At 38.2% G+C, this 23,741-nt stretch overlaps 2 protein-coding genes across 17 annotated transcripts in view; one reads left to right on the forward strand and one right to left on the reverse strand.

Moving 5' to 3' along the window:
• The window catches only part of LOC139977967 (gamma-adducin-like), a gene marked incomplete in the record, with an annotated part of 755,008 nt that overhangs the window by 473,489 nt on the left and 257,778 nt on the right, over positions 1-23,741 (reverse strand).
• LOC139977959 (uncharacterized) overlaps positions 1-23,741 on the forward strand; it is a 234,524-nt gene that overhangs the window by 3,742 nt on the left and 207,041 nt on the right. Inside the window, exons 3-13 of one of the 16 annotated variants that reach the window (XM_071987783.1) lie at positions 1,722-3,437; positions 6,352-6,433; positions 6,990-7,223; positions 9,198-9,271; positions 11,782-11,876; positions 12,255-12,407; positions 14,233-14,359; positions 18,885-19,016; positions 20,207-20,335; positions 21,100-21,220; positions 22,807-22,865. In XM_071987783.1, coding sequence (XP_071843884.1) covers positions 20,258-20,335; positions 21,100-21,220; positions 22,807-22,865 — 258 coding nt within the window. In that variant the 5' untranslated portion in view covers positions 1,722-3,437; positions 6,352-6,433; positions 6,990-7,223; ... (4 more) ...; positions 18,885-19,016; positions 20,207-20,257. The other 15 variants (XM_071987769.1, XM_071987768.1, XM_071987781.1 and 12 more) reach the window with 15 other exon arrangements.

Here is a 23,741-nt window from a genome sequence, read left to right on the forward strand (position 1 = left end):
CTGCAAAATGGTTCTTCCTGTCGCATTTGGAACAGGTCATTCCATATGCAGGACACTGGTACTTCCCAAAGACGTGTCTGTTCCCACGGTACTTGCATTTCTGAAGTCTGTCGTCTTGCCCGCTTTGTCGGAGCGCGTGCACCTCTGTTTTCGTCTCGATGGTCCTTATCCTTTCTCTGGATAGTTCCGCCGACTGGCACATATCCTCGCATGATTTCAGGGTAAGTTTCTGTGCCCGTAGTAATCGCTCTCTGAGTGCCGAATTTGTGATACCACACACGATCCTATCCTGGACAAGCGGGTCATGCAATGATTCAAAGTTATATGTTTGTGCCAGGACTTTGAGTTCAGTGATGTATCTGTCCAACTGCTCCCCTGGCTCCTGAAATCTCGTGAAGAATTTGTATCTTTCTACAGTTTCATTTTGCTTTGGGTTGCAGTAGGCATCAAAGAGTGTGAGGAGCTCTCCAATTTTCGGGGAAACATCGGCAGCGCCTGCAGCTGGTACCGGTTTTATAGTCTCATATATCTCACGTCCGGTAGTGCCCATAAGATAGAGGCACATTTTTCCTTTAACTTATCATCTTTGTCAGACATTGCCAGTTCAGCATATCTTGAATTCTTTCCAGTGTTGCCATCTGCTTGCCAGTTTGGGAGAAGCAAAATCAATCTTCTCTGGTGGGGGAACTTTATCCATACTGTTATTGTAACTCGCGATCTTTTGGCAGAATTTATTTCAGGAATCGTCTGAATGTTAATTTTAATTCTCCAATGTGTACACGGTTTTGTATTGTACCGGTACGTACAGTAACGCGATTGTTTTCTTTTCTTATTTTCACCTCACCAGACTGTTGTTTCACAAGGCTTTACTACTGTATTATCACCGTGCTGCAGTGCGTTCCCCTTCGTTGCATTATGAACTAGTCGAACACAGTTATATCTTACTGTTATAGTTTAGCGTACAATCTGCAGTTCCTTTCTTTGCTTACCACATCACACTGCATTCTACGTTGCGTCTTGGATTACTGTACTGTTTTATCGCATAGTCCTATACATACGATACTGTGTATGCTATTCTAACGGTGCATTCGCATAGCGGAATCTTAACGAATTGCTGACTAATTCACGGTGATTTTCGGGTGATCAGTCCTTCGAATCTCGCAAGAATGGTCCTCTTAAGTTTACTTCTGACACCATGTTTCAGTTTGTGGCCGTCGAGCGTGTCGTATAAAGAATATAGGAGGCGATCATTTATTTAGTTACAGACTTGGTTTATTATTGTACTTCAGTAGCCATATTCAATGGAGTGCACAGACTCGTAGTGTGTAATATGAAGAGCAAGTACGGTAGCTCATATTGATTAGCGACATAAATGTAGTTTGTCACACAGTGAGGCTGTGGTTTACAAATCCCGATGATCCAGTTTTGGCAAAGAACACCTTCAAGTCTCTTCTCTTATTCTTAGTAACTTAACAGTTGCACTGGAGTGACATGCAATATCAGTTTGATTTGATTTGATTTATTTTGTTTTTTCACGTGCAAATATACAAGGTGAAAGGAAGTCTTCTATAAAGCATACAATAGCTTAACAATGTAGAAGACTCCCTGAAGAAAGAAAAGACATGTTCCAAACAGTTCAGGAATACATTGGGGTATGACCTGTAGGTCAGTTTGGGAGGAATCAGCTGAGCTAAACAAAAGTAGTTTTCATCACTTTTCAGAGCCAGAGACGAAAAAACCCTCCCCGCTGACCCTTCTTTGGATGACGTTTCTGCAGGTAGGGCAAGCCAGACCAAGTGGACTGTGATCAGGGATACCAATACAACCTGCAGGAATCATAGATGCACCCAAATTGGTCAAGCTTATCAAAATTGGTGACTGGAAATGTTGCAGACGTAGACCTGGTTACTGCTTACACAGTATTGCTCATATGTGTATTTACACACTGCACCTTGCATACTGAAATCTCTGAAAATACATCTTTATGGACCTAAAATGATAATTGCATAGAATTTCGTTGTGGTTTATATTGTGACGACTATAAAAAGTATCATATTGGTATTAAAAAAAAATTCATCTCTCACTTGTTATTGTTCTCCTTCAAGAAAAGTGCCAAAATGCAGCAGGGGAACATCTTTTGTGACCTGTTATCAATCATGATCTAGTTTTTTGTGGCTTGCATGTTGAAGAGCATGAATGGAAGTACATGTAGTGAGAAAATTGTGTCAATTGAGGCCATTTCCGACCCCTTTAAGGCCTCCCAGGAGCAGCGTAGGAAAATTGTTTACCACCGAGTGAAGAGGTTTGTTTACAAGTGACAAAAACTTCCGGCTCGGATAGCAAAAAATCTACATGGTCATGATACGGAAAATTGATGGTGCCATAAAAGGCCAACTTGACAGCTATCCGGTGATGGGTAGCCTTTAGCTAGTGAAAACTTCTATCTAGACTTAGAGACCACATTACTTTCGTGATTTAGTGTGTAAGTCAATGGCGCTTTTAATGGGCGTATGCTACCTGAAGGATTCTTGCCAGGTTTGTTACTGTTTTATTAAGTTTTTAGATGGACAAGAGTTCACTCTTGTAGCTACATAGTGATTTCAAACACAACCTTTGAATCAAGTCCTACAATTCTTCCATATCAGAAAGACCTATAGGGTCGTCGCCACATCCATTGCTTGTCTCTCTGTGAGCCATCATAGCACTGTGATAGGCCCTTAATAGGGCAAATTAACTAACCTGTTTCCTGTAGATTCTGCAAACATGGTTTGTTGTGACTGAGTTGAAAATATCTCATGTCCTTTTTCTGCTGGGTTAATTACTCTCTCATACTCTTCCTTGTCGAGCCTTCTATAAGCAGGTTTGCAAGAGGAATTAGTTGCCATATCTGTATCAGAAGAGCTAGGAATATCACCAGTGCAATTGGCATCAGCTTCAGCAGCTGTTCAAGCAGTAAAGCCAAACCTGTTACCTGGCTTGAAGGTCGTTGCATGCCTATCAAACATGCCTTTCCTTCTACCCATTCTTCTAAATACTAATCAGTTTTTATCCTTAAAATATACCAATTTTCCAGTGACGTATTCACTAGTTTTGTTTGTAAGCATTTATTGGAAGTCTAAGCAGTTGAATAGCTGCACATAGAATGATACAAGACAAGACTTACACTGAGAAACTAGTCAATATGATGGACTGCAACTAGTTTGGAATGTTGTTTGAACAGCGCCCTCATTCTAGATCTGGTCACAGCTAGTACATAGCTCTCCTGAGTATTTTTTGCACCAAAATCTGACAAAATACCTTTTGAAAGCAGTGCCAAAGTAACAAGTAACTTTTTCTCTTTCACTTTAGAGCCACAGCTAAGGGCGCATGCTTACTGGATGCTGGGAGTGATAAAATTTTCAGAGGGATGAAGGCCAACCAAGTTTCCACCAGAGGGGGTAAGTAGCACCAAACTGAGGGACTGTACTTAAAACACATTGTGTGGACCCAAGAACAATTTAGACATTCAGTAGATGCCTGTCATGCTGATGGAATGACTTCTTATCACACTAGGGAATATGTCAATCATTGGGCTCTGACTTGTTTAAAGTTCAGTACTGTATTATTCATATAGACTGTACAACATGTGTGAGACACCATATGAAGATTCACACAATAGACAGAGATACACAGAAATGATGTAAGTCACAACTTCTCAAACTATCATAAAAAGGAGGTTTAATGTGGAGTTTAAATATCGCTCTGTTACTTAAGGTGGCATACTCCTATTAGCATCTATATCAACCTGCACAAGTGTTCTCCTTCAGGAAAAGTTCCAAAGAGCAACAGGAGAACATCTTTTTTTATATCTTATCAATTAGGATCTGGTTTTCTTGGTTTGGCTGTTATGGAGCATGAATGGAAGTACAAGTGGTACAAAGATTGGGTCAGTTGAGGCAAGTTTAGACCACTTTAGGCCTCCTGGAGCAGCATATGAACATTGTTTACTGCTGAGTAAAGAGGTTTGTTTACAAGTGAGGAAAATTTCAAGCTCTCATAGCAAACAAAAAGTCTGCACAGTCATGATAAAGAAACTTGAGGTTCAAATGAATGTGATAAATTAATTAGAATAAACCAAAAGCAAATAGAATAAAGGGTAATTTAAACCAAGAAATACTGCACAACGCAACTCTACCTGTGTCTGTTGTTTTGATCTGTGTGTTATTGAGATGTGTAGTAGTACAGTAACGGATGGTATAAGGAGCCACTAATTTCAATGTTAAGCTATAGAACAAGTAAAACCTGAGGAACTGAAGTTGCACATCTGGTGAGTAGTCTACTTTTATACAGTGTAGTGCTGATAGTCGTGATCGATTAATCGCCAGTAGTCGCGATTACACTTTGGAAGTTTGATTAATCGCTCTCAAAACCTAAGTTGCGATTTCTGGACTAAAGCTAGCACTACACACAATCTGCTATTGAAAAATAGCCTAACCTATCAAAAACAACACTTAAGCAGTTTGTCAGCAAATATCGCAAACACAGGTTCTTACAATGCTACACTAGAACTGTGCTGTGTTAAAAATCAGTAAGCACCTGTTCAGGTTAGATTCATGTGTTTACTTGTTAGTAATACGATTGTTCTGCAGTGCAGCATTTAGTCCTAGCAATGTTTCATCATTGCGCATAATTGCAAATTCCCAAATTTATTAATCTTTAATGATTGCCAAAGAATTTGTAATTTCTTCAAACATGCATGTTATACAGTATTATTTCATTTCTGGTCAGTGGTTCACATGTATCATATGTCTGATAGAGTGTGTCGATTGCGGTGAAGTTTCATTTCAATGTGTCATAATATGTGCGTGCTATCACGCTAGGCTAAAGCCTAGCCTAGAAGGTGAACGTCCTTCTACAGAAAACTCTTGCATAGTAATCATCACACCGCTACAGGGTGTTGCATCTATTCATTTTTTTTGCTGTGATTAGTGCTAGTAGTTGTAGTAGCCTTGTAGATCCATTCCAAAGTTTTTGATTTACTTTGAAGGATTTTAAGAAATGTTGAATATTGAAATTTGTTGACAGTTTTTGTTTGGTAGATGTTTTAACATGAATTAGACATCACACATTAAGACTTGAAAGAACAAATACGGACGGTGCACCATGGAGAAAGATTTGTTTGACTGTATTTCTGCAATGTAGAAATGACAGTGATGATGCCATAACTGTAACCGAGTATCGCGAGAAGAGCTATGCGATTAATCAACTACAAAAGTAAGAGTCGACTATCAGCACTAATACTGTGTACCTAGCAGAGCAAAAAGTGACAGTCAGAATTTAAATGCATATATTACAACGTAATATATGTGGTGTAAGAATCAGTTTTATTGAGACCCAGACTGCAATCAGAATAAGGATAGACCTATATACAGTAACATATTGTAATATTGTATGTATTGGAAAGCTCACACCTTCACAATGTCAGACTAAGATTGGATGGCATGGGCTGATGAAATAAATGCAAAAGTGGCAAAATATACATCAGCCCCAGCAAGTTACACAAAGGGATGCAGGATGTGGACAGGTGCCTACACCATCAGTATGCCAGGGGCACCAGCATATGGCATTATCCGCACAATGCTATCCCTGGCAGCTAAGAGAAGAGCCACATTCCAGCATCTGCTCTTCAAAGCATTGTGCAAAGAAATTAACTTTTAAGTACCAAATCATTTCACATCTCCCACATATGCCACAACAGCCTATGTGTGGAGGTGTCACATCCATTGCTTGTGTCTCTGTGAGCCATCATAGCACTGTGACAGGCCCTTAATAAGACTTGCAAATTTACTAACCTGTTTACTGTAGATTTCGTCATATATCAGAGGAGAGTACTGCTTTTGTCAGTGCTCTGTAGAGAGACCTGTTTAGGTGTACTACATCAGAATGATAAGCTGCAGCCATTGTTCTACTGAACCCATTACATGCCTTGCCATCAGCATCAGTTGTGAGGTACATGATCGTACCCATTCTTCATAATAATAATCAGTTTTTTATCCTCAAAGTTCAACAAAATTCCAGTGACCTATTCACTAGTTTGTTTGTATACAAATGCTTAAATGCTTATAAGCATTTATTGGAAGTCTGAGCAGTTGAATAGCTGCACATAGAATGATACAAGACAAGACTTACGCTGAGAAACTAGTCAATATGATCTACTACAACGATTTAGGAATGTTGCTTGAACAGCGCCTCATTCTAGATCTGGTCACAGCTAGTACATAGCTCCCCTGAGTAGTTTTTGCAACAAAATCTGACAAAATACCTTTGAAAAGCAGTGCCAAAGTAACAAGTAACTTTTCTCTTTCATTTTAGGGCCAGAGTTTACACGATACAGGGAGTGATCACATTTTCAGAGGGAAGAAGGCCAACTTGCGTCAAGTTTCCACCAGAGGGGGTAAGTAGCACCAACTGAGGGACTGTGCTTAAAACACATTCTGTGGACCCAAGCACAATTTAGACATGCAGTAGATGCCAGCCATGCTGATGGAATGACTTCTAATCACACTAGGGAATATATCAACCATTGGGAACTCACTTGTTTAAAGTTCAGTACTGTATTATTCATATAGACTGTACAACATGTGTGAGACACCATATGAAGATTCACACAATAGACAGAGACAAATAAAAATGATATAGGTCATTACTTCTGAAACTATCATAAAAAGAGGTTTAAAGTGGATTTTAGAAATGTCAACTGTTACTTAAGCTGGCATACTCCTATTAGCTTCTATATCAATCCGCACCAAGTGTGCTTTTCAGAAAAAGTGCCAAAAAGCAACAGGAGACATCTTTTTTGATATGTCATCAATCACTGGACTGGTTTATGTTTTTAGTTCTACCATGTAGCTTGTACTCTCTCTCTCTCTGAGTTGTGCTCTCCTCCTTCTGTATGCTCTGTCTCTCTTATATAGTCTATCATACTGTTGTTTTCTTTGCATCTGTTTCAGAGTCTGGATACATGGACTATTTGAGCTCACCTCTAATCCTGCAGCTTCCATCTTCCTGGCTATGGACTCTTCAGGCCCTTTATTTGTAATGTTTGTGGCACTGTGGTCCCTGTACTGACTGTTGCGTGAAATGTTTGTGCTATGTTTTGGATTGGAAACTCGAAAGCATTGTTGACTACCTCTGCTTTTTGAGTGGAAGTCTGAAACTGAGTGGACCATAAACGTTTGCTGCAGGTGGGTGTCTCAGGTATTTCATTTACAGCACTGATTTCGCTTAACTCCCGTTGAAATTTGTTAAAAGGAAAATAAACAAATTTCTTCGTTTTTTATCGAAATTTGCCGATTTTTATCGAAATTCCACGAATTTTAACGATTGGTGATCTCAGTCATTTCCTACGTGGAATTTTCAACGATGCGTTGAAATTCTTTTTTAAACGAAATAGAAGGTCAATATGTGGTAAAGCAAAACGTCGGAAAACGCGTAACTTTGTTTATTAGTATCAATTAGACTTTGGTACAGTTGTTTGAAAGCAAGAATATTTACAAAAGCATTCTCAGGCTTGCCTGAGTAGTAAAACTCAAAGAAACATGTAGTAAAACTGATGGGGGACATTTTCTGACTGAACCCCAAACACAGTGACATAAGTCTTAACTTTGCCAGGCTATCTTGGAGGTTGCAGTACAAGCTATGTACCACGAGGCACCCTTCCAGATAAGTTGGAGTGCTGTTTAACCATTAAAATAACAATGAATGGACATAAATAAACTTGGTTTACTTGCAGATTGCGAAAAATAGTTATTCTTAAGAGATGTAAATTTGGTTTTTTATTAGAGTTGAAGTATGAAACTTTGTTTCCGAGCGAAAACATGTTACTTGAAGCAAAATAAAGATGCCCCGCCCATTCTGCTAGGACGCTTCCATTTTTCAAAAATGCGTTTTCTCTTTTTATTTTTTTCTATTTTGTTTAATATAGATTTGGCATGAGACATGTTAATCAGGTTAACTTTGATGGAATAATTTTATACCAGAAGTGGAAAAACTTAACAGTTATTACTTTCATTTCGGATCATTTCCGAACAAGATAACACACTAAGGGTGTGACCGTTTAAACGATTAACTGTTTATCCGGCCGCAAATGCACTCCGTTTAGAAAATCACAAACCGTATAAACGGAAAATTAAAAAAAAAAAAATCAAATACATTTTAAACATGAAAATTATTTAAAAATATGTAAAGAACTGAGTAATGTACTGCAAACTATCAATAAAAAACAGAAAAACGATGTTTTAGGCATGAATAATGTGTTCAATATAACTATAGTAGTAGGCCAATAGTCACAAGCTCATGATAGTGTCGTCAATTCGTTTTCTCAGTTTATATTTGCGACATATATCACCCGTGTACACCAATCAATGGCATAGTGAAATCCCGTGTGAAAATATGTCGACGCCAAAAGACGCAAATGGCCGTTCTAGAAAGTAGGCCAGTTGGCTCTCTCAGGTCCGCAAGTATACAGCCATTTTTTCCACACATGGTATGATACTGTGCATGCATTCCGGGCGGGATTGCAACATACATAAAAGAATATGAATGAAAATGATAAACCTTACGATATTTTTCACAAATATTGATGCTTAGATAAGTGCTTCCTCACAATCAACGAGACGCCCAAAATTCGCTCCGCTTACGTAAAACTTCTATATATATATATAACACGTGGAAAAAATTTGAGTTTTTACACACATAATAACCACTGACATTGGTCATAGAACATAAGAAGGTCATTGACATTTGAACTTGCCCAAGTTCATCGCACCATGGGAACGACACAACACATTGAACATGATGTTACATTCTTCCTCCATCTGGACGCCGAGTGTAAATTTTGGTGTAATATGCAAATTATGAATGGTACTGTGCTGTGCGGTTAAAATTTAACCTATTGCGACACCAATTTTGGGAAGCTGTTGTTGAAGAAACTTTTGTATCAAATGTAAAGTACTGTATCATGTATGTGACACAAGAGAAAGAAAATGAAATCAGAGGCTGCTACAACCCATCGCAAAACACGTGCGTGCGTAATTTGTTTTCTAAACATGACTTTTAATGAGTAAGCAGGAAAGGTGGGTAAGTTTGCTAAGTTAGGCGAGTTTTTGTTTAAAATCTTGTGATAGATAGACAAATATATTGTTTTTTTTCTTCAAAAGTTACGATGTTGCCGAAGGCCGAGTTATATCAATTCAGTGATCTGAACTTCTGAAGACCACGATATACTGATCAGGTGTGTTATTCTTTTCATCAATTATTACACGTAATGTTCGCAATATTATTGGGCCTAATTAGTAATTAACATACATTGATCGTTGTCTTGTTGCCTGAATTGCTACTTTTTTGAAAAAAAAAAACCCCTTAATTATTGTACTCATAATGTCCTATTTTCATTAAAAGTTGAGTGACATTACGTCGAAAAAGCCGCAATCGGGAAACAGCGATTAAAAGTTTAACCTACCGGCAGGTTATACGGTTAAATGGTTAGTGAAATATCCGTTAGGTCACACCCTTATAACACACAAAAAAAAACGACTTTATTGAATGAAAATATACTGAAAACCATATCGCAAAAACACAAAATCGCCTATAACTCGAAAACGGAAGGAGATATTGACTTTTGTCAGCTGTGTAGGGATTTCCTAAACCGAATTTTGATGCGCTCTATCCACCTGTGTCATTTATGAGCTTCTCTGATGTCAGCTGCAGTACATAATTTCTCTGTACCAGTTCCGCAACATTTATTTACGCAGTAAACATTGTTCATTATGTTTTCTTTCACAACGAATATTCAAAGTTGTGCTCCACACGCTTCACAGATATTGTTTAATGTCGTTCATTTTCAATTCTAGTTTAAAATTACATTTTCGAACGATGCATTGCATGCCTTGTCAAACATTCCTGATTAGTAAAACTAAGGAAGGATATTTGATTGATATGATTTTATGAGCTGTTCCACTTGAAAAATGATGATAAAATCGAAAAACAAAACATTTACTTCTCATGTGACGCATACCGGGAGACTCATAAAAACCCCCTTCTCATTAAATTAAATTTACATGCCGTCAGGCCAGTTGAAAGCCCTCCCCAGTAATGTTCGATCAGCTCTTCCCAATATACAATACTCAAATAAGCAATGAAAATATATTCATTTTCCACAGGTTTCTCCCCAACTTGGGCCCAAGCCACTGCTTTATTTTCTTAGTAGTCATGGAAACAATTGTTTGCAACTCTTTTGCTGGCCAGGTGTTTTAAAGTTTTATTAATAGCACAGCTTCTGATTGGTTTATTCAAGATAAACTTTCTATCCCTGCTGGATTGTTCTACTTATATATATATATGAATGAATATTTGGTTTTCAATTAACTTAGTTACAGGTAACATCCATTCCATTATGAACAGTAGGGGCAAAATAATGTTTGCTTCTAGAGTAAGCCAGCCAAAGGTTCTGCAGTGCTAAACCCCCCCCGAAGATAAATACTATGCTAATTAACAGATGGTAGGCGTGAATTTGACAAAGCCAGGTTTATGATTGGACTAGGCCTCTCAAAAAAGTTTGGTCGCTGGGGATATCCAGGGTAGGGAATGCACATGTAACCAGCATACTGTAGGTGGCCCAGACCCAGGCTGCGACCTTAATTACCAGGGCAGTCCATCTGCATTCGCGGGCAACTTACAGTAGCTGGGTTAGGGGGAAAGTAACAGGATGTTTTTTATTTTGCGTGCATTGAAGCCAGGGGGAGATTTTTTGGTTTGAAAGTGAGTGCGGTAAACGGTACTGTAGTACGTCAAGTAACAGGAATTTATTGGAAAAAAAGATCTCTTTGATATCCAGCTACGACTGTTTCATTGTGTACATTTTTTTTTTATTTCTTGTTTTTCTGACACTGCGTTCATTGGTGAGTTACTTAAACTTATCTTAGTTTAATACTAGCCTATAACTTAAGTACTTGTTACGATCGACCAAGACCAGTTTTTATTATCCTAGCCATATAATTTTTCAAACACCTAGTACAGAACTTACTCTGTCTTATATACAATCAAACTTTTGCAACGTTTTTAATATTCCTCGGCCACTTCTGGTATAGTCTGAAAACGGCTCTAGTTACACTAAGGATTCAACGTAGGTCACAACCTTGATATGTCTAGAATTGCCTTTGCCGTTGTTGATCGCGATAACTTTCGTGGAAATTTCGTTGAAACTACGTTGACAACCGTGCCCGCAGTAGTCTAAATCTTAATGAAATTATTTGTTTTTTATCAATTTTCAACTTTTTTTATCGATTTTCAACTTTTTTTATCGATCGTTGATTTTTTTTCAATGGGAGTTAAGCGAAATCAGTACTGTAGTTGTGTGCTGTCAGTGTGGGATATTAGCAAAGATCTCTTTGTGGCATTTGGCATGAATGGAAATGTGTACTTCCTGCCCCTCTTGCATACAAATGAATGCTTTGGGCAATGTGAATGATTTCCAATGTAGCACTTTGCAAGGCAGTCTTAACATGTTGATAAAGCCTTCACAACTTTGCAGTGGTCGTATTTGAGGGCTTTAATTCCTGCAAGTAGTCACCTCTGCCAGTACAAGGCAGGTCAAGTCCTCTGCAATGCACTTTTGTATCAAGTGCTTCCTAGTTACAGTTTGTGCAGGTAACATATCAGAGGAGAGTACTGCTTTAGTCAGTGCTCTGCGGAGTGACTTGAGTAGGTGAACTTGGTCTAACAGCATATGGTTCTCTGTTTCAGAATGAGTAGCTGCAGCCATTGTACCAGTGAACCCTTTACATGCCTTGCCATCAGCATCAGTTGTTAGGCACTTCTCCTTTAGTGGGTTCTTACCAGTAAGTAATATGGATGCACAAATCTTTCCACCATTCTGTTCATCTTTGACATTGGCATCTTTATTGAACAGCCCTCATTGCCTGGAAATTGCAACTTGTGACCCCTTCTTCTATTCATTTCACCAATTAAGGTACAGTTGTTACTGTGATTGTAATCAAAATTAAATTTATCCATGGTGACATTCTCAACAATTATATCTCTGTATTGGCTTGCACGAACAAATGGAGTCTTACTTTTTGCATTACGCAGACAGGTATGATATTGACGATCATATTCTGCAAAAATTGGAGAGTCTTTTGAGAGGCCATGCAGTTGCAGTGTCTTCTTTATACACCCCTTTTCTGACATATCATTTTCATTCATTTCTTCTATTGCAGGTCCAGACTGGTTGGCTGACTTTTGTAGTGTTCTGACAGTGGGACTGGGAAGAGAGATGCTGCTGAGCAATCTATGAGCTGCACTTGAACTGATCTACATCTGATGCAAGCCTAACTGCCGTGCAATGTTTAGTTCTGTGGGATTCTTGCCAGGTTTGCTTCTTGGTTTAAACCTTTGTAGATGGGCAAGAGCTTACAGTACCTTTGTATCTTCAGAGAATGCATCCAAACACAACCTTTGAGCCAAATCCCACAAATTCTTCATATCTAAGTTTTCAAGAGGAATAGGTGCCACATCAGAAGGGGTAGGCATGTCACCAGTGCGGTTGGCATCAGCTGTACGAGCTGTAAAACCGAACCTGTTACCTGGCTTCAATGTTGTTGCACGCCTACCAAACATATCTTTCCTTTTACCCATTAAAATATAACAATTTCCTAGTGACCTATTCAGTGGCGTCTTTCGCGACTGACTGGACTTTTGATCTGAACTTTTTTTCGATACATTTTTCTCCACTGGCGCTCACTTCACAAAGTTATTAGCCTCCCCAACCAAATGTTTTTTACCTACTGAAAGAAAGATAATTTGCAATGTGTTTTTCAATGGTTAAACTGATATTATTATTACCATAAACATTGTATTGACTTCCCCAATAATTCTAACCAATATGGAAGGGTAATAACACAGCATATGATTGTATGTTATTGGCATGCGATGTAAAAACCGGTGCATGACTATATGATATGCACATTGACATGTGTAACACGCGAAACGTAAACAATTTTGGTTATATTTTTCCCAAATCAGCCCCCCAAATCATATTGGGCCCCTACGCCTATGACGGTAGTTCTATTAGGCATTTTTTTGGAGTATTCAAAATCATACCAAGTTTTGTGTGGTGGAGTATAAGAATCGCGAGATACAATTTATGAAAGTGGCAAGACAAACGTGGTAAATATGACTGATTAAAGGCCAATTTTGACCGAAATTTTTCAATTTTTAGGTCATTCACAATCACAGGAATATATGAATAGGCCTAGATAAACTGTAGTGCGACAGTCGGAAATTCCAACTGTCGCACTCCAATTTTCCAACTATCGTCAGTTTTATGACGTGCGGGGGTGAGACACCCCCAACATCCACCCACCCCCCCCCCCCCCCTCTAGCCACGTCCCTGGGTGTAAGTCACAACTTCTCAAACAATCATTAAAAGAGGTTTAATGTGGAGTCTAAAAAATTTCAATTGTAGTTAAGATGGCATAATCCTATTAGCATTTACATCAATCCACCATAAGTGTTCTCATTCAGAAAAAGCAACAGGAGAACAACTTTCTTGATATGTTATCAATTAGGGTCTGGTGTTTTCTTGGCAGGGATGTTAAGGAGCATGATAGAGAGTACAAGTGATACAAAAATTTGGTCAGTTAAGTAAGTTTAGACCAATTTAGGCCTCCCTGGAACAGCATACAAAAATTGATTTCTGCTGAGTAAAGAGGTTTGTTTACAAGTGAGGAAAACGTCAGTCTCTCATAGTAAACAAGCAATCTGCATGGTTATGATATAGAAAATTGAGGGTGCTATGAATGGCCAACTTGTCAGCTATCCAGTTATTGGTTGCATTAAGCTTGTGAGAGCTAAATAGATTAAGGGATCACATTACTTTTTGATTTAGTGTGTATTGGGGCATTTAATAGGTGTATACTACCACAGACCCTTTTATCATGCCGACTAGTATTCAGCAATTGGTTGAGCAATATTGTGTGTCTATGTGTAGGACATTTTATTTGACCGCATAAGAATCATAAACATTTTCAGAAGTCCAACACCTGTTAACAAACAATTTAATAACTTGTTAGTACTTTTATTTTACCATCATTTGGTCAGCATAGAATGCCATTAGTTGAATCACAGAAACTATATTTGATAAGTTGAAACTATGAACAATCAACAGTGTGTTTTGTTTGTTTTCTATCAAAATAGGAATTAATGGCCAAAGAAGTTCAAAATTCCAAGGCTGCTACTAGTGCTTGAGGGAAGACTAAAAGCAGAAAGAATGCCTAATGACAGAGAAAGAAGACATATTATACAGACACTGTGTGACTACATGGTAGGATATACATGGCTAAAATAGGTAAACAGTTTAATACTGTAAACTCACACTATATCATTGCCAAACAGCTCTAATAATCACGAGGAGCGATTTAATGCTGCAACGTTACGCTGGATTAACTATCTCAAGACCCGACTTGCATTCGACAGATACTAATAGTGGGCCCAACTTACAATAAAGTGAGCCTAACAAGTAACTTTGAAACACTTCTTAAGTTCAGGCTCAACCTTGAAACTAATTTTTCCCGATGACCTTCGAAACTTGTTTTGCGACAAACTCTGCTAACCTTTCAAACAGAGACAAAAAAAATCATATATGCTCACGCTCGAAATGATGCTGATTTAATACTTGCGCGCAGATTCCTCAACATCATGTGTATTTACTGCGTTACAAGCGGGGCCCTATGTGGGTGAAAGTGATTTGTATGTGCTTCCTCGTGCACTGCTGACAGCCGCCCGGTTCATACATTTGTATACTCCCACCTACAAAAACCAGTGTCTAATATTTATAATATGTATATGTTTATGAGCTTGCCGAACGTTACAACATCATACAGAAAGCCATGCCGGACAAAATTGTATTTAATGATTATAGTAACATATACATTAGTTACTATTTATAAATATATGATATGCAAATATGTCATGCATAACCTATATACACGAGGTGTATGAGTAATCTGAATATAATACGGCATTACTTGTATATATATATATATATATATATATATAGATATATATATATATATATACATACATATATCTCTATATATATATATATATATATATATCTGTATATATATCTAAATATATATATATCTATATATATTATAGATATATATTTATCTATACATATATATATATCTATATATTATAGATATATATATATATTGTAATAAACGTTAACTATTTCGAGTCCATTGCTGCTCGGAGTTCAGCGATCGTCAGGCCTACTGATCCGTAATAAAGTATGGGTTGCTATTCCACGAACTACCATTTGGGTTTGACACGGCTGGGTGGTTTCCTTTTGTGTCTGTTGCCATGTCTACAGGTAGAGATAAGCTCGCTTCTCTAGTTGAGCGTGTTGCCTTTGAGGGTGGTAATTTGGAGCTTTTCTTTGCAAAGATTGCATAGACCAGACTGCCGCTTGTGCGTTTGGACTGTGACACAATTTCCCAGTGTATTGAATATTCAGCTTTTTTCTCCTTGAGTTGCCAGATGTGTTTAGAGAGTTCCGTTTCTTTCTTATATCGGTCATGTTGGAATGATTTGGTGTGGTTGTTGTATCTCTTCTTAAATTCTTCGCTCGCGAGGCCTATGTATGACGTGTTGTCGGTTCCTGACGTGACGGTGGCTTTGTAAATGACGTCATTAACCAAGCAGTTGCCGCGAAGTGGGCAACTATCTACTTCTCGGCAGTTGCATGTATTTTCCTGGGGGGTTGGCTCGTTTCTTTCATGACCTTTGAGTTGTGTGACTTGATGATCTGTTGCATGTTTCTCATACAGCTGTAACTTTATTTTGACTGTTGATCTGTTGAAGATTTTGTGTAGCTTGTTGGTCTGTGGAAATTGCTTGTCGATGAGTTTTAGGAAGTCCGCCGCAAAGTTGGTCTTTACGTTCTTGCTGTATGTGGGGTTGTACCATGTGATTTTTCTTGACCTGCATTTCTTGTTCTGTTTGGTGTTTTTGTTTTCCTTGTTTTGGTATTTGATAGTATAGTTGTATCCAGCTGACCGGAGGGCATGATTGTAGGTGGGTGCTGCTTTCTTGAATGTGTCCTGGTTAGATGATAGACCAGAGACTGTTCTTTCGATGGCTGGCGGTATGTTCTTTATTATTGCGGGCGGGTGGTTCGAGTGTTGGCTTATGTAGATTGTTCGTTGTTTGGTTTTCTGTAGGGCTGGTACTCGCTGGTATTCATGTTCAAAGTGACGTCAAGGAAGCTGACTGTTTTCAAGTTCGTTTGGACAGTGATTTTTAGTCCACATGTACGATCTTGATTAGGGCTTTTGATATTCTGTCTGCTTTGCTGCCTGAGCATGACCTCATTACTGGTAGCCCATCGTCCCTGTATAGTCCCAAACCAGTGATATCGGGGTTTTTCTCCAGTTGGTTCAAAATGAATAGTCCCACCAATTTACAAACTTACGTTTTGTCAAATGCACCCATTGAGACGTGGAATTGGTAACCCGTGTCTCTCTTCTCTTTTGCCCTTGTGATCGTGAAGGAGAGATCGCCTTGCGTGCATGATAGTCTTGTATTCAGTATCACTGATTCTGGTGTATGCTTTGGCCCATGCTAGACATTTGTGTATGAGATCCTTGCATATTGAAGGGTAAAAACCAACAATATCTAGGACCAGAAAGGTGAGACTGCTCTTTTCCTGTATATTTTTAATCCATTCCAGTACGCTTGTGGTATGTTTGCATTTATGTGGTCAAGCATGGCCTTGCTCACTTGTCCCATTTCAGGTTTTTTTTGTGTTTATTAGCCTGCATTTTGTGTTATCTTGAAAAATTTCTTCGTGGTCCTTGATTGTCACGAAAGCCGTTTTTGGTCCAGTTTTATTTATTCGGTTACCTATTTTTAATTTGTCAGCTAGACTTGTGTATTCATTGTCTATTTCGGTGGCGGTGTTGCGGTCCGCATTTTTGTATTTCTGAGATATGTTTACAGTTAGCAACCCACCATATTTGGCGGGGTCCATCTTGTACATGTTCCTGGTTTTGTCCGCCTCTACGAAGATTTCTTTAGAGGATGCGATGTTTTCTATGTCCTTCTTGAGGTTGGACAGGAACTTCTCCGTCACTTCCTTGAACTTAATGTTCTCGACCATTTCCAGCAAATCGGACTCGAATGAGACCAACTCTGGGATTTGTGGTGGGACGCATCTCGATTTTAGCCCGTATGCATCGGTGGTGGCGGTGTTTTCCTCGTCACGGCTGGTGTCACTCGTTTCCGCATCGGTGTCAGTGTCGGCCAGGATAAATAATGCTCTCCATCGCATCCCTTTATCAGCTTCTCTGTCATCTCTAGCAGTCTTTTCAAGTATTCTCTAGTTGATGGCAAAGGAATGTTCTTGCCCGAGTAGTTCATGTTGTATCGTTCCATACTAAGCTGTAAAAGCATGTACTGCTGTTAGTAAGTAGAGTGCTCAACCGAGGTTCAGGAGCCAAACTATAAAATATAGCTAAAATACTATCAACGGTGAGAGGGCTCAATACCGAAGTAGAGCATGATATATATATATTGATATATATATATTGTAATAAACATTAAATTATTAAGAGTCCATTGCTAATCAGAGTTTCACTCTTGTGCAAGTAGTTGTACAGCAATCGTCAGGCGTACTGATCTGTAATAAAGTATGGGTTGCTATTCCACGAACTACCATACATATATATATATATATATATATATACATATATATATATATTTATATATATATATATATATATATATATTTTTGTCAAGTTTAGAGGATAAATCTGTTCTTCGTCTGGACAACATCATATTTCTTTACGCAGGTAGGCATAGTCCCTCCATATATGATGGGCTGTAATTGTTGTACTCCCCAATCCTTACTCCTGTGAGTCCTGTCACTGTACCCATCCCAAATCCTTACCTTTCTCACCCCTCTGGAATCCATTTAACATTCAACTGTGTTAGACCACACTGCTACTACTGTAGCTGAACATTACGGTGGAGTAATTGCACACAAGAATAATCAAAACAGAATATTTTGGAAAACAAAAGTCGATAATAAGTAGTTTATTATATAAACAGTATCAGTAAATGGAGCAACAATAAGCTGTAACAGAAACCAACAGGGTAGGATGCAGAGATATTTATATATTGAAAGCTTTTATTTAATGCAGTTTGGTGCCTTGAATCAGCAATTGCAGTTTTCACCTAAGTACCCAGTTTATTAATGTACTCTCATTAAGAATCTGGAGGGGCACAGCCACTATTTCGAGGGAGAGAATTAGAAATTGTCTTTGATTTTCATTGAGATAGCAGGGGCACTACGGCAACTTTGTAGTTTTAGTAGGAAAACAAGGCTATTTACATACACTTGTGAAAAGGCACCAAGGGGCATGGTTTCCAGAGTGAGAAGAAACATGTAGAATAGACAGAATTTTAAGAGCAACTTTTTTTTCAGTGGTGTTTTGAAAACTGTACATCAAAACCTTAACATTTCATGCAGCTGCTCAATATTTACTGGCTCTTGGCACAAATTTCGCTGGAGTTTTGGACAATCTTAGAGCCCTGACTTAGATGATAAAGTTGTAGGATGATCAAGAGGGCACCTAAGGCATGAAAAGGGTTAAAAGGCATACCGCAGTTGTTTCTATCAGTGATTGATAATTTTTAAGCTCATTACCGCAAGAGGTATTTTGCCATCGACCTGCTTCCTGACGTACATATTCTTATGTTCATTGAGTGTGTTTTGTTTGTTCTTCTTTCACCCTCTGTCTGTCTACCTTGTTGGTTCTCTTTTCTTTCATCTTCCGCTGCAGTTTATTCTCCCCACAAAAAGTGGCTATAGAAAATTTAGGAGATACGGCTCAGTCCGAGTACAAGCATGGCTCATCTCTGAACACGGAGTCCAGTGGTAGCGATAGTTACAGGGACATTTTAACCAGTGATAAGTAAGTTTCACTATCTAAACAAGGTTTTGTCAGCTGGCAACATATTATCTATGTTTTATTCTTTTGTAAAACAATTCAAAAATAAGAAACTGACTGGGAAAAGTAAATGCAATGTATTGAGACAAGTTATTGGATAATCCCAAACTGAATGTTTACTTACCATAAATGTAACTTGTTGAAAGGTAACGCTGTGTCTTGGTAATGACATTTTAAACTATCTCAAGTTGTAAAGGATTGGGAAGGTTAATAGAACTCGATTTGGGGTGGGGGTGAGTGGAGGAGGGGTGGGCGGCTAAAATAAGCTGCTTAAACGATATGATTTTTAAATTTACAATATAAACAGTTGACTGTACTGAAAACTGCACAGTGCATTTTAAAGTAGACCACTATCTATTTCTTGCTGTAAAGCAGAACTGTTTGTGACCTTGTGTTGAGTTTGTTTTGATCTCATCTCCCTTCATGTAATGAATAGGGAGATGAGATATTGTACTTCACCCCACATCAAAAATGTGAGTGAGTGAGTGTGCATGTGTATGTCTGTGTGCGTGAGTGAGTGAGCAAAACTAAGTATGTCGCAAACTCCTCCTAGACCCCAAGTCCTGTCGAGTTCAAGCTTGGTGGGTGGGTGCCTGACCATGTTAACTCATGCCTGCGTGATTGATGACGTCAAAGAGGTCGAAGGTCAAGAAATCTAAAAATTAGTTTTTAGCCATTTTCTGCATGCCAACTTATTGGACAAAGGCATTAAACCACATTATATGTAGAGAATGAAGAGACAAAGTTTAAAACAAGACAGATTTAGCTGTTAAGGCTTGTAGTTAACAGGTCAATTGAGTTAAAGTTAAAATTGGTCTAAATTGTGCAAAGAGTGTGTCCTAGACTGTTAGTCCGATCAGGTTCAAACTTGGTGGGTAGGTGCCTGACCATGTACTGTAAACTTGATCTTTGGTGATTGTCTACATGTCATAGGTGAAAGGTCAAATACCCAGAAGGTGTAGCCATTTTCTGCTTGTCAGCATGTTGGAAACAGTCATTAAACCACAAATATGTTGACTATAATGAGACAAATTTTAAATTAGAACTTATGCAGTTGTTTAGGGTCAAGGTCAAAGTTCATTGTAGATCCATTCCATCATAAAAGAGATGAGTACCATAGATTGCCATCTTGTCTTATGTTTTAATCGTAATAGATGCTAAGATCCCATAACAAGGGAGTTTATTAGGCAAGTTTCAGGAGAGATATGATTGATAAAGATGGCTACCTTCAAGGTATGCAAGGAATTAAGATCACTAATGAAGCAATCCATGGCAGAATGAAGGTGAGATGACAAAACTATTAATTAATGGATCATTCAACTGTCAATTTGAGTATAGTTTCATTAGTTTAATGTACGTTTTATTGCTTTGTTCAAGGGCTGTCCTAACATGTTAGTGTTTAATATCATGAGATGCAAGGTTAAATTGCGACTAACATGCAACATCATGTAACATGTTGAAAATTTCAAGTTTCATTGCTTACACTACTTTTCGTTTTAATAGAATGTTGAGTGAAACTACCCACTGCTGTAGGGGATGAAACATTTGGTGTTTAATCCACAAGCTCCAGCTCATTCATTGCGTGATTGATTATTAATCCATATTTGCATGATCGATTATTATACAAATATTGAATGGTTATGAGTGCAATAGTGCAAATATTTCATGAGTTGAAAGATGGAATGTTCCATTCAACAGGGCACAGCAGAGTTGAATGGAACAAATTACATCTTCAATGAATGAAATATTTGCACTATTGCACGAATGGAAACCATTATTTGTTTTATACAACATATTATATTAAGATGGGTAAAATGCACTCATGCAACTGATTGTTTTGAACAGACAGGTTTCTCTGCTCTCTTACCATTGAAAAAGTGCTACCAAAAAAGTATAACTCATGGTTCTATTTCATAGAGTGGAATAGAGTGGATTTTGCATGCAATCAACGAGCAATTGACCAATCAAATGACCAGACTACAATTAGGTGTTGTATAATAATCCATATTTGCATGATTGATTATTAATCCATCTTCTTTCTGCTTAGACGTTGAAGGACAGCGTAGTAAAATCAGAGGATTCCGTGAAGAGACTGTTAGCAGAGATCAAGATGCTAGGTCAAAGGGTCATTCAATCTCATAAAGCCGTACAGAAGGAGGAAGAGCCAGGTACATTTTCAAGTTTCTTCCTTTTGGGTTTGGTACGTTGAGAGTACAAGATGGATATGATGCTCGCATTGTATAAAATTATTGGTAGCAGTATGCTGGAGACAATGGGTTGTAGGACTATTGTTTGCGAGCGGGTCACAGATTTGGTCATGTGCGAAGAAAGTTGGAATGAATTTCAAAACTAACCAATGAGTCTGTCTTGCGTACAAAGATTTACTTCGCTGCTAAATAAACCCGAGCGCGTTTAGCAGGAGTGTCAAGCATAAATCAGGGACGTTTAAATTTGGTTAAAATGTTCTATTTATGGTAGTTCACAAGCGAGAATGTTACCTAACTTATATGGAATTGATGCCAAGTTTTTGTATTGAATGAGTGGAGTTGTTAAATTTTTTGTCCCCGCCATCCCCACCCCACCCCCAGAAAGAAGTATCCCTAACCGTGATGGAATATCACTTAGTAATATTCAGTCTTACCGAAGGCGATGGAGTACAAAAGAGTTGAGGAGAGTGGAATTTTCCGAAGGTTAAAGTGTCACTGTTCCCCTGACCAACACAGGAATGATGCTAACTTTGTTAAGGCGAGGATAACAGCTAGGTACTTGACTCCATAAAGAACTCGGACATGTGGGTGTATAGAACAGAAAAATATAGTGATACAATTACCGACTGAAACACCTGTTCATATAGAACTCGGACATGTGGGTGTATAGAACAGAAAAATATAGTGATACAATTACCGACTGAAACACCCCTTCATGAAATTACACCCTTCATATAAATCACAAATTAGGGAATACTAGAATTATAGCATTCGGAAATTCTAGAAATTAATTCTAGAAATCTCTTTTCACGTCTTCAAATGACAATTTCAATCCAAAAGTTTGGTAAGCTTCAGGTCGCTGTCACTGTTTCACCAACTCCCGTCTTTTGGGCCACTTTTCTCTTTAGGCCAGCACCCCTTGTCTCTCTTGCTCCGCTGATGATTGTCGAGAACTGCAGGGTACAAAATACGTTAACTAGTATTTTGTCTAAATACATGCTCTGGAATTATCCCGAGGGTATTTGTAAGACGAACCCTAACCACAGTGAATCTTCCTGCAGATGTGAATTTCCCTTTGGGATATTGAAAACGCATAACACATAATAACATAAATAATTACATAAACCCACCACCAAGTCCTAAATAATCACAAGGCTCCCAATTCTATAATGCCCCCACTAACTGCTCCAATACAACACTTACTATATGCATACTATCTCTACCCCTAGGGCAGCTTCAATGGCCAGGATTATTCTAGAACATAATCTATGTATCTAAAATATCATGCCATACCCCAAGACACAATTCTCCTCTCTAAAGTGATCCCTGATTGCATTATCTTGTAACACATATTACTAAGTATTATTGACATATCCCCTAGGCTAGAGCCAAAGTTACCTAGGTCAGGATACAAACCCCCACAATAACAGTGACACTTCAAAAGCAATGAATAGAATAAATAATTTATAATACCTTGAAACATCATTCCCCACATAACAAGGATAAATAATGTGACTTACTTCACTGGGCTTTGACTTGCTCTCCAGGTACAGACTGGCGCCACGATACATCCACACAGAACCGGTTACTGGTCAAATTAACTCAGGTGGTGACAATAAATAATATATGTTTTTTTGCATATAAAATGTTGACCTCGCAGGCTAAGCTTCAAGCATCTCAACAAGCCTGAATACAACTTAGTGCCCTCACAGGGTCTTACCACAACAGCAATAATAACCACACACCACGCCCACAGAGGACACAGCCAATCTTGTACAACTGTACCTTTCAAACCCTGGGAGTCAAGTGAGGAATATTCTCCAACTCTGAAATGAATGCATACCATGTACTGCTCAAAACAATACATAACACAAAACAAGACACAAACAAGACAAATATACAGGACACAAAGGGATAAAGCTACTACCTTCAAGGCAGGTGCAATCTAGCTTGTGCCATTCAGAGTCACTCAAGTGATACATAAGACAATACAATAGGGACTAGTATCTGCTGTGACATAAAGAATACATCAAGTTTATTTACTTCGTCCTCAGATTTAGTGTAAAGTATTTTTTTGGGTGAATATTGTAAGGATAACAAGCTCGTTCCTTTTTTCCTAGAACTGAATAAGTATTCACGCAAAGCAAATTGCTCTTTTTACCCATCATCAAAGTAGCTGTGCAGTTACTAGTGTATTGGAAACAATATTATACCTGCCATAAGTTTTGCCATATGCTACTGTGCATTATTTTTTGTTATTTTTTTTTTTTTAAATTGTATGTGCATTGTGTCACGTTTGTTTTTTCAAATAAGGCTTTGTTCTGTGCAGTGATAATCTTATCCTATAATCCCAGAGATATAAATATAAATATATTTAGAGGAAAATCTTGAAAAAGGTTGTAACAAAATTAACGCCGGGTCAGGCCAGATCTTTCTGGAAACCCTACACGTAATGGAGAGAATTGGTCTGGGAGGATGGGAG

This window comes from Apostichopus japonicus, chromosome 12, assembly GCF_037975245.1.
Source record: "Apostichopus japonicus isolate 1M-3 chromosome 12, ASM3797524v1, whole genome shotgun sequence".
NCBI lineage: Eukaryota > Metazoa > Echinodermata > Holothuroidea > Aspidochirotida > Stichopodidae > Apostichopus > Apostichopus japonicus.